This window comes from Dendrobium catenatum, unplaced genomic scaffold, assembly GCF_001605985.2.
Source record: "Dendrobium catenatum unplaced genomic scaffold, ASM160598v2 fragScaff_scaffold_1593, whole genome shotgun sequence".
NCBI classification, from domain to species: Eukaryota; Viridiplantae; Streptophyta; class Magnoliopsida; order Asparagales; family Orchidaceae; genus Dendrobium; species Dendrobium catenatum.
In genome coordinates, this window is record NW_021320055.1 from 1,251,312 (window position 1) to 1,266,780 (window position 15,469).

At 35.2% G+C, this 15,469-nt stretch overlaps 2 protein-coding genes across 2 annotated transcripts; one reads left to right on the top strand and one right to left on the bottom strand.

Moving 5' to 3' along the window:
* Window positions 1–1,819: 1,819 nt before the first annotated feature.
* Window positions 1,820–2,596, bottom strand: LOC110104320 (magnesium transporter MRS2-4-like). Its single transcript, XM_020833372.2, has one exon. The coding sequence runs from the start codon at window positions 2,286–2,288 to the stop codon at window positions 1,896–1,898; it is 393 nt and encodes a 130-aa protein (XP_020689031.1). The 5' UTR covers window positions 2,289–2,596; the 3' UTR covers window positions 1,820–1,895.
* On the top strand, window positions 2,495–14,029 carry LOC110104288 (rop guanine nucleotide exchange factor 3-like). Its single transcript, XM_020833316.2, has 5 exons — window positions 2,495–2,524; window positions 7,220–7,294; window positions 11,566–11,856; window positions 12,815–12,841; window positions 13,913–14,029. The coding sequence occupies exons 1-5, from the start codon at window positions 2,495–2,497 to the stop codon at window positions 14,027–14,029; spliced, it is 540 nt and encodes a 179-aa protein (XP_020688975.1).
* Window positions 14,030–15,469: the final 1,440 nt, after the last annotated feature.

Consider the following 15,469-nt stretch of genomic DNA (forward strand, 5'->3'; position numbering starts at 1 on the left):
ACAATAGCATTGCAATGAGTATTATTCTTAATCACAATGATGATCATGCTCGGAGACATTTCCTTGTTGTTCTTTTATTCTTTTGAATTATAAGCTGATTCCTCTCGAGTAATATTTCTCTCTTTTGTCTTTGGGAAGTCTCTTATATTTCATATTTTTATTCCTTAGGCTTACTTGTGCCTCCTTTGGCTGAGCTTCTACATAGAGCGTCCTAGTGCATTCTTTTTTATTTTAAACTTGTTGGACAAGACGAGCTTTACAATTATTCTCTCATAGAATTATTCATAAGCTCGGGAAGAGTCTGCAAGGTAAGATGCAAAGAATTTCTATAAATCTGCCTCTCATAGTTTGTATGATGCTTCATCTGATTAGACTTATGTTGTTAACTACTCCAAAAAATCTAATAAACAGTCTCATGAGAATTTCAAAGTTGCCCTCATTAGCTTCCGAGATCATGTGTTTTGCATGAGACAAAGCTCCAATAAGATCATTTTTATAATCCAACTTTTTATTTTTCATAATGAATGATAGGTTCATAATTTCAATACTCATATATATGGTTGTATTCTAATCAAGTGGAATGTTGTCTCTATAAATTTACAACCCCTCATTATTGATAGTCGATTCATCCCTTGTTTACTCTCGATCAACAACCTTCAACCTATTATTTTCATGATTATCTATAGCTCCAATGGTGCTATTGATAGAACAAAAAAAATTCTTTCCTCATAATGATAGCCCCTTATTTTTTAGATTGTACTTTGTAGCCTCTTTGAATCCTTGTTTTGCCTAATGCCTTGATGCACCATCAAGTTATTTATTTTTCTATATTCTATTAATCTCTCATTGCAAAATCTCTCCTTCCAATTACTACTACACTTTTGTTGCCTCTAAGTTGTGCCCCACTAGGGGCTTGTTGTGGACTCCAAAGTCCTGGTTCTAATGGATTTTTGTTGTTGCTTGTTTGGTTCTCCAACTAATCACAATAACATTGCAATGAGTATTATTGTTAATCACAATGATGAGCATGCTCGGAGAAATTTTCTTGTTGTTCTTTTATTCTTTTGATTTCTAAGCTGATTCCTCTTGAGTTATATTTCTCGCTTTTGTCTTTGGGAAGTCTCTTATATTTCATATTTTTCTTCCTTAGGCTTACTTGTGCCTCCTTTGGCTGAGCTTCTGCATAGTGTCCCAGTGCATTTTTTTTATTTTAAACTTATTGGGCAATGTCATCCCCCCCCCGCGAAGAAAAGAAGGTAGACGTTGTCACTGATAAAAAATGTCAGTGAGCTTGCTCCAACCTTCATAGATTTGTGAAAGTGGGATAAGCACAAGCCACGCTACCAGATTTCAATTGGCGGCAATGAAATGTAACCCACCATGATAATATTAGTGGTTTTTTTTAATACTCTTGCATAGATAAATCACTGCTTAACCAATGCGTTCTCTTTATTGTGAATTCATAGAGGAAGGGCGTGTGCAGGATAAAGCATATTTTTTGTGAACTTTTTATATCAAAATTGTTAGTTCCCAATCTATAAATTACACACTGCACTCTCCAAACAGTTATCAGTAAATAAGAACAAACGACAAAGAACAATGGAAGTTCTACTAATGGAAAAGACATACCTAAACAATAGAAACCTTGACAATGCTATGAGTAAAATTAGCAAGAGCACAGAATCCAAAAACGCTGATCCTCCATAAAATTTTGAGCGTTATGTTGAAATCCAAGTCTATAGCTTGAATCCAAGTCTATCAAACATATCCTTGCACTTAAGAGAATTCTAGCAACATAGAGTTTCACAAAAAAATAAAACCTACATAATAGATAATATCAAACCCTACCAAGAACGCAAAAAGAAACCAAAACAACCCGTTTCGTATCAAATTATTCAAACAGAGAAACGGAGGATCATAAAACCAGCCATCGCTGAAGGAGGAAAAAAATGCGGTAGCGCCTCACCAATGATATTAGAAGAGTGGGAGAAAATTGGGCCGAGGATTCTAAGGTCCCGGGTAGGGATGGAAGCCCGCCTTATAATGGCGTTCTTGTCAAGCTCCGCTACTTCAGATTGGCCCGTGCGGTCGAATCGCATCCAAAGCCGAGAACCTGCCTTCTTCTTCGCCCCTTTAGCCCCCGCCTGCACTGTCGGCCCCTCCCCTGCGACACCAATCGGCGCCGGTGCCATCAACGGCTGCAACTCAGTTCGCCGGGCCGATCGTAACTTCCTTGAGAAGAAGGAAAAGACCTTCTTCTTCCCCGCTTGCTTCCCCATATCTTCCATATATCGTGGGAGAAACCCTAGCCGAAGGTTTCAAAGTCGATATCATCGGCCAGTGTGTGGAGGAGAGGAGAAGCAGAACGAAGGAGGATTTCCTTCTTCTTCTCCCCTCTCTCTCTCTCCCTCTCCCTCTCTCTCTGTGGCTATGTTCGGTCTAAAAGGTTCGGATTCGCGATGAAATGATCGGAGACGACTGAAAGGGGTGAGCAATGGCGGCGAGCGCGGCCGCGGGTAAAACTGTAATTCCCCGCCGCACGCGCTCGCAACCAAAAGCGCTGTATTTTACATCACACAAACGCTACGAAATTCCAATTCAAACTCTTCAACTAAAACTTTATTGCCCTTTTTTATCAAATAAAAGTCATTAATCAATTTTTAAATAAATTAATATAAAAAATTCTAATCAAATTTTTTATTTTTGTTTTTTTTACTTAATGTTAATTTATTACAACATTCCTTAGGTTCATATAATTAAATTATTAATAATATAACTAGATTTAAAATATAATATTAAACACAAAAAACATAAAATGAAATATTTTGAAGAGATTTTCTTAATATTTATATATTTTATCACATATTTATAATTTTAAATAATAATTAAATAATTTAAATATTTATTATATCATCATAATTCAACTTAAAGTTAAAACATATTTGAATCTTTAAATTTTGAACCTCTAATTCAATTTTTAGAATTTTATTTACAAATTTATTAATTTTTTTATTTGAGACTTAATATTTTAAAAATATATCTAACAAAGCATAAATTTATAAATATAGAATAAATTTTCTCCTAAAATTTAAAAAAAAAAAAATATATTCTCTTTTACTATGGCCCACATTAATACAGTTTCCCTTTCCCCTTCATTATTGGCCTGTTCAAATCCAAAATTCAAAACTGTATTTAATAAAGCCAACCGACATAGATTTAGCATATTCCTTTTCTCATGCAATTGCAGGATATAATTGAAGCATATCCTGAATTAAATTTAATTAAAATAGATTTTATAACTATTTAAATTTATTTTCAAATAAATAAATAAAATATATGGCTAATAAATAAAATATGTCTATTTATTTTTAAGTAATAATTAAATTATTTCTTTTTATAAAAAATAGCATCAAGCATTAATTATTATATAATTATTCTTTTTTTTTTAACGGGGTATTTACCCCTTGCCACCCGCGAATCACCCGCAAAGAGGGAACAATTATTATGTCCTCTGACCGGACGTAGAGCTACGTTCGGCCGCCAATAACATGTCGCCACGTGCTCTTACTCTTCACCGTGCGGCCCGATGACTTAACCCGGACCGAAACCTGGGAATGCTATGTTCGCGTATTGCGAGGTATTACTCGGTATTGCTTGACAATAACGAGAAATACCGCTCTGTGAAGACAAATATCGAGTAATACCGAGTTGTACCGAGTTTTTTTAGAAAAACTCGGTATTTCTCGGTATTACTCGGTATTGCTCGGTATTTGCTCGGTATTGGTTATTGCCGAGCAAAATCGACAAATACCTAGCAATACCGAGCAATACCTAGCACAATTGAGAAATACAGAGCCATCTTGGGTCCATTCCGGGTCGGGTTGTCGGGCCGCGCGGTAAATAGTGAGAACGCGTGGCGCGATTCTATTGGCGGCCAAACGTAGAGCTACATCTTGTGACCAGACCAAATAAAAGTTCGCAGAGAGGAGAAGCTTGGCAGGGTAATTAATCCCTCAATGGATTTAACGACAATGAAGACCATGCACTTATTTTCTCCTCACGCAAGGAATTGTGCCGCTTGAGAGAGGAATCAAACGTGGGTTGGGGGTTCCCAACCACGCTCGTCCACCAACCCAGCTAAGCCTTGTGGGGTTATATAATTATTCTTAGTTGCCACCTTGCTGAATAACTAAAAATTTATAGTATTACTAAAAAAAGAAAAATTTTAAATTATCAAGGATAGATCTTCATTCTTTATTAGTAGAATTTTGACTAAAATTGTTAAAATAGACCCATATTTTTTATGTGAAGGGGATTTAAAGTTAGAGAGATTAGGGATATAAAGAATAATGCAGCTCTATTCAATGATTGATGTCGAAGATCGACCACTTTCACTCGACTGCCATCACCCAATGATCGATACTCAAATAGATCATTGTTGTTAGGTTTTGTTCATCTATCTGATATCAATCAATTATCATTATCTGATCTCCAAACAACAATTCGTCTAATCACCATCATCTGCTAACTATTTGATATCTATTGATTATCGTCAATCGTTTAATCATTTTCATCACCTTTTTACTACATCTTCAACATTCTTTATTACAATTTCAACTTTTATTTTGGAAGTAAATAAATTAAAAAAAATGTAATAAAATAACAACCAGGGTTGGTTTTGCAATTTTCTTTTCTTCTAGTCAATTTTTTAAATTATTGTAAATGTGTACCTAGTGGGTGTGCAATTAAACTAATAAGTTGAATAAAAATTAGGTAATTAATAGGGATGTAGTAATATATAGTACATGTGAGATGTTTGTGTTAGATTTGGTAAAACTTGATTGAGAGGGTTTTCAAAGCAAAATTGCTTTGAAAATTTTAGTGTACTTATTTAAAATTCAGGAGATCAAAATTTTTCATTAACACAAATGTTTAATTGCATTATGATCATAATAAAATGATACTCTTAGGATCTGTTTGAAATGATTGCAGTTTTTTATAAAGGTGATTGTAAAACTGTTGTGAATTTTTTTTTAAGAGAGAATACGGAAATTTATGTGATTAGTGTTGGATCCAAATTTTTTCTCGGAAGATAACAAATCTTACTAGTATATTGAACCTGATCAGCTAGAACTTGTGAGAGTGGAGAGTGAAGAAAATAGAGAGAAATCTATAAAATGCTCGAGAAATTATTATTCTCAAAATTGACAAAGTATATACTATCTATCAAAAAGTCCTCCAAACTATTCAAATAAGGGGTTAGGAGGGTAATAGAAAAGGCAATATAGAAAAAAAAAAGTAAAAATACAACACTATATCTATCACATATACAATACTACACACTACGCTAAACACATGTCATCGATCTGTTGATAAGCTGAGGGAGAGTGAGGGAATGTAGAGTTCCATCGATTTGTCTTTGGGCAAGCTCGATAGTGTTGAATGAGGATTAGGCAAGCTTGATAGTTTCGAGTAGGAGTCGACAAACCTACGTGGGAGTTCATAAGAGAATGTGCTTAGATGTTCTGAACGTTCCTGGCAACTTTTTCTGCTAGTTGAGAAAGCTAGTAACATATGATGGTGGACGAGGTGGGCTCGATGGTCGCCCAATCACGATAGGGCGAGCTAAATGCTCCTTGAAAATGTGTTTGGATGAAGGAGTGGTTGCTTTGTAGAGAGCAAGTAACTAATGCGACATCCTAGCACGTACGCAGTGTGTGTCGAGTTGTTGACTTGGCTAGGAGGTCCTGATTTGCCCTGTGCTGTGCGACCTCCTCAGTAAGCCCATGCGAATAGCACTTGTTGATTCCTTTGGCGAGTCATTCTATGAGCCTTAGGCGCATAGAATCACACATATCATTTAGCTAATTTCACCCTATGGACATCTCCGAAGGGCAAGTTCCTACCATACCATGCTAAATACTTTCAAATGTATATATAAGTATACAAGTCAATCTTACATACTACATCCACTTATACATCAAGCCAAAATAATAATAATAATATAAATGAAGTAACTACTACAATAATGTTTCTAAATATAAAGTCTTATAGAATAACTTGCATGATGTAGGCCATGAATACTTTGCCAAAAAAAACAAACAAGTGTGCTTATAATAGTGCTTATTGAAAGCTTAATCATGCATTATTAAAAATTGAGTATATCTAATGTCAAAGGTTAATATTTATAATAGTCAAGCTGCACAAATTCTCCATCATGCTACCTCACCAAAGGACATTATAATCCTAGCACTAATCCTAAACAGCAATTAAGTATAATAATTAATAAAAATTAGCCATTTAACTATACAATATTATTATTTAATATTTATTAAAATCTTGATTTCACTAAAATTCTCAAAAATTTAGAAAAACATTCCTAAATAGGGAATCATCCTAAATATCAAATATTTAAGGAGTTTCCACTTTGACAATTTGATAAATTATATTTAAGTTATAAATTATAATTATGTAATATTACCCCTAAATTATAAAAATAAAGATTTAGGTTTTGTGTGGGACGGCTTTCTTACTGTTTTGTAAAACAGCTTTCTACTATAAAAGTTGTAATTTTTAAACTAAAAAGATATTTTAAAAAACAATAAAAAAGCCGTCCCAAACGAAGCCTTAGACTTAGTTTGGGAGAGCTTTTTTACTACAAGTCACTCATCTATATATATACTGCGAGCCTTGGGATGGCTTTCTTACTGTTTCTTAAAGCAGCTTTCTAGTTCAAAAAATAAAAATTTTGTACCAAAAAATTGATTTATGAAGCAGTAAGAAAGCCGTCCCAAACGAAGCCTAAGTGAACACTGGTCTGGACGAAGTTCTCTATGATTCGGGTGGGTAATTGCATGTATGTGACAAGTTATGTAATCCCATTCATGTTGATTAAATGGTTGAAATTAAATGAAATAAAATGGTAATAATTTAGATTCAAATCTAACCGTTCAATCAGAAATGGATGATTGGGATTGAGTAATTACATATAATTTTAGTCAATTGGCTCAATTCAGAAGGAATTGAATCTGAGATAAGTATGCCAAATTAACTCATAATTATTAATATATAACTTATAAAAAAATTCACCAAAATTTAATATAGAAACAAGTTCATAACAAAATAAATTTTCAATAAAAAATAAAAGTATATATAATTAATTATTATTATTATTATATATATCTTCTTAACAAATTGAGGTTATTTTTATGGTGTGCAGGTGATGGCAACAAGGCCCAGATCAGATCTGTATATCAATCTACCTGCTTTGGAGAAATTGGACGCCATGCTGCTTGTAAGTTTCACCAACTGCACTATCATTCATCTATTCTTTAGTTCATTTTTTATGGTACTATTTCAACAATAATATCAAATTTCTGTCTCACTATGTGGGCAAATTATTGCGTCCGGTCACCGGATGTCCGGACATCCAATCAGGTGATGCCACGCCACCCAAATACACTGGATCCCGATGCATTTTGGTGACGTGACGATACCGGATTGGTGTTCGGACGAATTCGGACACCAGACGCAATAATTTGCCCACTATGTGAGTTTGATTATATGAATTTTTTTTCTAATGTGTCCTGAGCCAATTTATCTTTTAAGATTTTGTTTGGGACAGCTTTCATACTGCTTCTTAAAACGACTTTATAGTATAAACTTCTCTAATTCAAGAATTTTTTGTACTAAAAAGTTGTTTAGAAATCAACAAAAAAGATGTCTCAAACAAAACCTAAATTTAATAAGAAAACGTCATTTCTAATATCTTCAAAGGAAGTTTTTTAGGTTTGCCACTACCTTTTTTAGGGTTTGTTTGGGAAAGCAGCTTTCTATTAAAAAAATTTGTACTAAAAAGTTGCTTTAGAAAGCATCAAGTAAGTTGTCCCAACGAAAGCTTTAACATAGGTCGGATCTAATACATCAATCTAGTCTCATAACTAAGTTATCAGAAGAACGAAGTTTCATGCATTCAAATCATCTAAGATAACTCTACTTCTTTTTTTATGATAAATTAAAAAATAAAAAAAATAAAAAAAATTAAATAAATCATAAAAAATTTACATGAGATTGTTAGTAGAGCTGAATTCAAGTCACCTTTGTAGAAACTAAGGAGGAAGATCTTCTTGCAAGATCTAGAGAGGGGGAGAGGAGGAGGGAGAGGGAAACTGTGAGCCAAATTCAGCAAATTTCTTTATTCCCTTGGCTGCTTTCCTAATACAAGCTAAAGCCTATTAATAGGCAACTAAGAGCTACACAAAAGCAACACAAAATGGCCATACACTTTGCCATACAAAAACCTATACAAAAAACCAAACCTAAAACTAGGAACAAAACACAACAATCTCCATCTTGGTCCTAGATTTACAAAAACAAAAGATAACAACTGTTCTTTAAAGAACAGCCAAAGAATGACCCTATCGGTCTCCTCCGTCAAAAGTGTCCACCGATATTCTAGCTCCACCTCCCGACAGATCTCCTGTCGCACTGCGTCCAACGCAGCCAATCCCGAGCACCCCTAGCCCGGCTTCCACGCCCTGTGCATCCACCTGCACCCTGCGCCTCAGTGCCAGCACCCTACGCCTCCAGCTCGCGTCATACGCCTCAAGCCCGCGCCTTGCACCCATGTGGTTTGTCACCAACCACATTCTGCACGTATTCACCCGTGCAGCGAGCCCTGCGCCTTCACCTGTGCTCCGCTCGTCACCAGTGCCCCGCGCTCCTATGCGGCCTCCTCGTGCACCGCACGACCTCGCACCTCCAAGTGCCTCGCACTTTCAACACTGCTCCTCAAGAACAACCGACACTACCTCAGTGTCTCCCGGACTCCACCTGAAGTCCAAAACTCCACCACAAAGAAGATCTAAGCTCTTCTTTAAAGATCTGAATCGATCTTTTAATCAAAGAGCAGAAAAATCCGCTTCCAAGCTAGTCAAGATCGATCGAAACTTGATTCAAGATCAAGCAAAAAATCTGGCCTCCGTGAGATCTGCCTGTTCCAGATGTCCGATTCTTTCTTGTCCGTCTTCTTATGTAAATCTTCTTGTCCGTCTCAAAAGCCAAAATAGCTTGTCCGATCAGCTTGCGCGAACAGCCTGTGTGGTCTTTGATTTGGCCTCATACAGGTTCTAACAAACCTTTCTTTGATTTAGCCTGAACGAATCAGGCCGAGCAAACCTCCACTGCCGTTCAACTCCTTACGCAGGCCAAATGAGCGGACATCCACCTCAACCGCACCTCCTTCGGCAAGCAGCAAACCAACGATTGTTTCCTCTGTCCAATGCAAGCCGGCAAGCCAAGGTCGACTGCAAGCACACCTTTTCTTACGCTTGCCCTGGAGTGCTTCAGATCGCGGCACAACGTCGTTTTCTCCACCTCAAGAACACATTCCTCGTTCAAGATCGTCACCAGGGCTCTAATACCAAAATGTAGAAACTAAGGAGGAAGATCTTCTTGAGAGATCTTCTTGCAAGATCTAGAGAGGGGGAGAGGAGGAGGGAGAGAGAAACCGTGAGCCAAATTCAGCAAATTTCTTTATTCCCTTGGTTGCTTTCCTAATACAAGCTAAATCCTATTAAAAGGCACCTAAGAGCTACACAAAAGCAACACAAAATTGGCATACACTTTGCCATACAAAAACCTATACAAAAAACCAAACCTAAAACAAGGAACAAAACACAACAATCTCCACCTTGGTCCTCCTATATTTACAAAAAACAAAAGATAACCACTGTTCTTTAAAGAACAACCAAAGAATGACCCTGTCGGTCTCCTCCGTCAAAAGCGTCCACCGACATTCTAGCTTCACCTCCCGACAGATCTCCTATCGCACTGCGTCCAACGCAGCCAATCCCGAGCACCCCTAACCCGGCTTCCGTGCCCTGTGCATCCACCTGCACCCTGCGCCTCAGTGCCCACGCCCTGCGCCTCCAGCTCACGTCATACGCCTCAAGCCCGCGACCGCGCCTTGCACCTATGTGGTATGTCACCAACCACATCATGCAAGTATCCACCCATGCAGCGAGCCCTGCGCCTTCACCTGCGCTCCACTCGTCACCAGTGCCCCGCGCTCCTATACAGCCTCCTCGTTCACCGCACGACCTCGCACCTCCAAGTGCCCCGCACTTTCAACACTGCTCCTCAAGAACACCCGACACTACCTCAGTGTCTCCCGGACTCCACCTAAAGTCAAAAACTCCACTACAAAGAAGATCTAATCTCTTCTTTAAAGATCTGAACCGATTTTTTAATCAAAGAACAAAATAATCTGCTTCCAAGCTAGTCAAGACCGATCGAAACTTGATTCAAGATCAAGCAAAAAATCCGGCCTCCGTGAGATCCGCCTGTTCCAGATGTCCGATTCTTTCTTGTCCGTCTCCTTGTGTAAATCTTCTTGTCCGTCTCAAAAGCCAAAATAGCCTGTCCGATCGGCTTGCGCGAACAGCCTGTGTGGTCTTTGATTTGGCCTCATATAGTTTCTAACAAACCTTTCTTTGATTTAGCCTGAACGGATCAGGCCGAGCAAACCGCCGCCTCCGTTCAACTCCTCACGCAAGCCAAATGAGCGGACGTCCACCTCAGCCGCAGCTCCTTCGGCAAGCAACAAACCAACGATTGTTTCCTCTGTCCAATGCCAGCCGGCAAGCCAATGCCGACTGTAAGCACACATTTTCTTGCGCTTGCCCTGGAGTGCTTCAGATCGCGGCACAAGGTCGTTTGCTCCACCTCAATAACACATTCCTCATTCAAGATCGTCACGAGGGCTCTGATACCAAAATGTAGAAACTAAGGTGAAAGATCTTCTTGAGAGATCTTCTTGCAAGATCTAGAGAGGGGGAGAGGAGGGAGAGGGAAACCGTGAGGCAAATTCAACAAATTTCTTTATTCCCTTGGCTGCTTTTCTAATACAAGCTAAAGCCTATTAATATGCACCTAAGAGCTACACAAAAGCAACACAAAATGATCATACACTTTGCCATACAAAAACCTATACAAAAAATCATACACTTTGCCATACAAAAACCTATACAAAAAACCAAACCTAAAATTAGGAATAAAACACAACAACCTTTCATTTAAATTTGAATTTATTCCATAAATTAATCAAAATTGAAGCTTAATCATTATAATTCAAATAATTGTTTAAAAATACATATAATTTATTTTCAAACGTTTGAATTCATATTTATTTTTTTACTTTTGTTAATCAAATTTATTAGCTAAGAATAGCACATGAAAGTGGGCCCCATTCCCAACTGCCTTTTGTACTTAAGCTCATATCATTAATTAAGCAGTTATTCAGCTGAATAAATTAATTAATAAAGAAAAATTGGGTTCGACAATTCTTACTAAATTTTGATGGATTTATTTTTTTAAATAATTGCAATATTAAAATTTATATTACACAGATCATGAAATAAATTTAAAAAATTCAATTAATAATAATTATTTTCAAAGTTATTGCAACACGCATGACACGAAGTAAGTCAACTTAACAGTTGTATAGAGAACCCGAAAAAAAAAACCTGTAATGACACGAAAATGAATGGATGGAACTGAAAGCAGGAAATCCTGGAGAGTTTTGAGAAGACGGAGTTCTGGTACGTGGACGACGGCGACCGGTCGCCGAGCGCGAATATATCGAGATCTTTCCGGCGAGTTCTGAAGAGAAACGAGGAGAAGTGGTGGCGCCCCATTCCCTGCCTTCCTTCTTACGGCCTCACGGCCAAGTCCCGTAAGGATCTTAAGCAGAAGCGAGACTGCGCTAACCAAATCCACAAGGCCGCCATGGCGATCAACAACGGCATTCTTGCTGAGATGGACGTCCCTGATTCCTTCTTCGCCACATTGCCCAAGGTATATATGTATATATTTATTTTACTTCAATTCATTTAAAATTGTTTATTTATTTTTTAACATAAGGGCCAATATTATCTTTTGATTTATTTGAAGGTAAAAAAATGATCCTCGATTTTTTAAAAGCTTAATTTTAGATTTTATTTGTGATAGTTTTTGTGCTATTTTTTAAAATAAATTTTTTTTTGCATAAAAAATTCTTAAACTATAAATTTTTATACTATGAAGCTTCTTTAGAAAATAGTAAGAAAGTTGTCCCAAATAAATGCTTCATTTGGGATTGCTTTTTTCTTGCTTTCTAAAACAGCTTTGCAGTACACAAATTTCTTGAATTTGAATATTTGTACTATAAAGTTATTTCAAAAAGCAATACAAAAGCTGTCCCAAACGAAGTCAAAATCTGAGGTTTCATATGGGAAGCCTTTTTTATTGCTTCTTAAAGCAAATTTTTAATATAAAATTAAGGTTTTGTTCGGAGCGGCTTTCTTACTGCTTCTTAAGGCAATTTTTAGTACAAAAATTTTAACTTTTGTACTAGAAAGTTGCTTTAAAAAATAATAAGAAATCCGTTCCAAACGAATCCTAAATTTTTTGTATTAAAAAGTTATTTTAATAAGCAGTAAGAAAGTCACTTTCGAACTTGTAGATAGAAACCTAAATGATCTTATAAAATGATTAATTTGCTCACTATTTAAAGAGTAAAATGATCAAATTATATTTTTATATAGTCAAGTCCTTAAAAAAAATTAAGGGACCAATTCAGCCTTTATTATTTTGATTTATTTATTGAGTTTGAGATAAAATTCCGCATTATGTTATTTTTATGATTTTATTCAAATTTATTTATTAACTTTAAGTTGTAATAGAGCTTCATTTGAGCATAATTTATTAGATATTTGAATTTATAATTCACCATTTGTGTCAATTATTCAATTAATTTTCAATGTCAAACAAAAAATATTCCATGAAGATTCAATATAACAAGGTAAGTGATTTTTTCTATAGAAAATTATATATATAATTAATTTAATTTAGATCAAATTATAAGAAGAAGCATGATCAAAGTTTAAAATATGTGAAGGAGCAGAATTTTACAAAAAATTAAAAAGAAGCAAATTAGTCAAACTATTTAGCATTTTTCATTGAAAACGTCAAATAGTTTGGATAATTTTAAAAAAGTCAAACTATTAGGCGTTTTCTGTAGAATTAGTCAAACTGAATTGGCCAAACTATTTGGCTAATTCTAAGAGCTTATTGCCATTAAAAGAGAAGCATAATATTAAGTTAAGTGTGGCAGAGACGAGGATGCTCGGGTGGATGAGTGGCTTTACCCTTAGAGATAGGATACGAAATGAGCATATACGTGAAAATGTTGGGAGTAGCTCCAATAGAAGATAAGTATAGAGAGAGCCGCCTTAGATGGTTAGGTCATATAAAAAGGTGGCCTTCTGATGATCTGGTTATGAGAGTAGAGGTATTAGATTTGACTTGTGTTAAGAAAGGTAGGGGTAGACCTAAAAAGACTTGGTTAGAAAATATTAGGAATGACCTTTCTTTATTAGATTTAAACGAGAATTTGACTTTTAATATGACACAATGGAGAAAAAGGATTCATGTAGCTGACCACACGTAGTGGGATAAAGGCTTGATGTTGTTGTTGTTGTAAGAGCTTATTGCCCGTTAGCCTAGTTTTAAATTTTTTAATGCGTCATTAATCAGCTAATAATATTGCTAATGTTACTTAATGAAAATGTGGGTATTCAATAGAATTAGCCAAATAATTTGGCTAATTTTATAGAATTAGCCAAATAATTTGGTTAATTTTATAGAATTAGCCAAACTATTTGGTATATTCAAAATTAGCCAAACAGTTTGACTAATTCTATAAAAAATGTCAAATAGTTTTGACTTTTTTAGAAAAATAATCTGACTAATTTGCTTCTTTTAAAATTTTTATTAAATTTTGCTTATTCACATAATTTAAACTTTAGTCATAATTCTTCTTAAAAATTGTTATTTAATTTATATGAAAAATCTTTTTTATTTTTTTATTTAGGATTTGGGCCAAGCAATATTGGAGAGTTATTCGAGAGTGTTAGAGAGCTTCGCATTCAACCTGGTGTCTTATATCGACGACGTGCTCTACATTGACGAATCCGTTAAGAAACGGTGAAGCTGCCGTTTGCACTTAACGGCAGGATTTTCTTTTCTTTTCTTTTTTTTGGGAAAGGGAAATTGTGCCTAATTAGCATTGTTATTTAATTACGCCAATCTTTCTCTGCTTAACGATTTGTTAACGGAGTTTGGTGGACTAATTAGCTGTTAATGGTGTAAGAAAAATAGCTTAAGCTAGAAATGGAAATGTAATGAGTGTTTTTTATATTTTTGATATATGATTAAATGCTTTATTCTTTTTTGTCATTTTTGTTATGTTTTTAACATAAAATTTGATAGGAGCTTATGATGTAAATTTTTTTTTTCGATTAGGAGTATTATTAAGTCGAGTTGACTCGTGAGTTGACTCAGACTTTACTCGATAAATATATAATTTGTCAGTTGAGCTTAATACAGTAATTAGTTAAATTTGTGTCAATTATGACTAAACTTATTAGCTCATGATTTAGCTCATTTAAAAATTATAAATATAAAATATACTTAGCCCATCTTCAAAATTGAGCATCTTCTCTGTTGTTAGAGAAGAAAGTTTATCTGAATCAATCATGTAAGAATTTTATGTTTTAAGGTGGCAGATGAATGATTGCAATTTTTTTTTTTTTTTTTTTTTATCAATTTTTTTAGTACATTTTTGTTTTTTTAAAATATGTAATTAATGATTAATAATACTTCAACATTTCTAATTAAATGAAGTGATGGCTATTGTATTAGCACTTGCAAGGCACTGCTACATGCATGTTTGCGTGCATAAATGTGTCAGCGTTTGGGTGCACCTCTTTTTTTTGTGACGAGGAAGTACTGTCCTTAGGCCAGTGAAAACCCATGTCGACCTAACATGCAACCCACATCAATTTACGCTGGCTAACACTTAAGGCTTTTGCTGCTTGCCACTTGGGTGCACCTCAATTGCATGTACGAGCACAATTGCATCCACATATGCTATTTGTTGGGGCGACCGACAGTCAGCCAGTGACATGATCCAATTCAAGTTCGATCTTTGTTCGAATATTTATATTCTACTATTTTTTAATATTTTTAACTCAATTTTGATATTTTTGAAGCCCAACAAATCATCATCAATCATGCAAATTTGGAGGGATCAGGGAGAAATTTTCAATAATTTTTACTTCAATTAATGCACTACTTTTAATAAAAAAAATTATTTGGTTCATGATCCTGAGAGGAAATTCACGTTGATATCTAGGAAGTGGCCATGCATCATTTTTTTTTTTTTTTGGAATTATAATTTCAATATTATAAGTTTTTTAAGTATATATTTTCAGACAATGAACTATTTGTCACCCAAAATATAGGGCAAATGATACATTTAAAGAAATTTCACTTGATAAATACAAATCTCAAAGTACTATTTGTATTGAAATGTTTTTTAGAACCTTTCAAACTCCAATTTCAATAAATGTATTGCCAAATTGAGCAT

Bases quoted from the DNA above. Each gene is read 5' to 3' on its own strand.
- LOC110104320 (XM_020833372.2), bottom strand. From the start codon at position 2,288: ATGGAAGATATGGGGAAGCAAGCGGGGAAGAAGAAGGTCTTTTCCTTC.
- LOC110104288 (XM_020833316.2), top strand. From the start codon at position 2,495: ATGGCGGCGAGCGCGGCCGCGGGTAAAACT. The intron at 2,525-7,219 runs GTAATTCCCCGC...TATGGTGTGCAG, and splicing joins GCGCGGCCGCGGGTAAAACT to GTGATGGCAACAAGGCCCAG. The intron at 12,842-13,912 runs GTAAGTGATTTT...TTTTTTATTTAG, and splicing joins TGAAGATTCAATATAACAAG to GATTTGGGCCAAGCAATATT.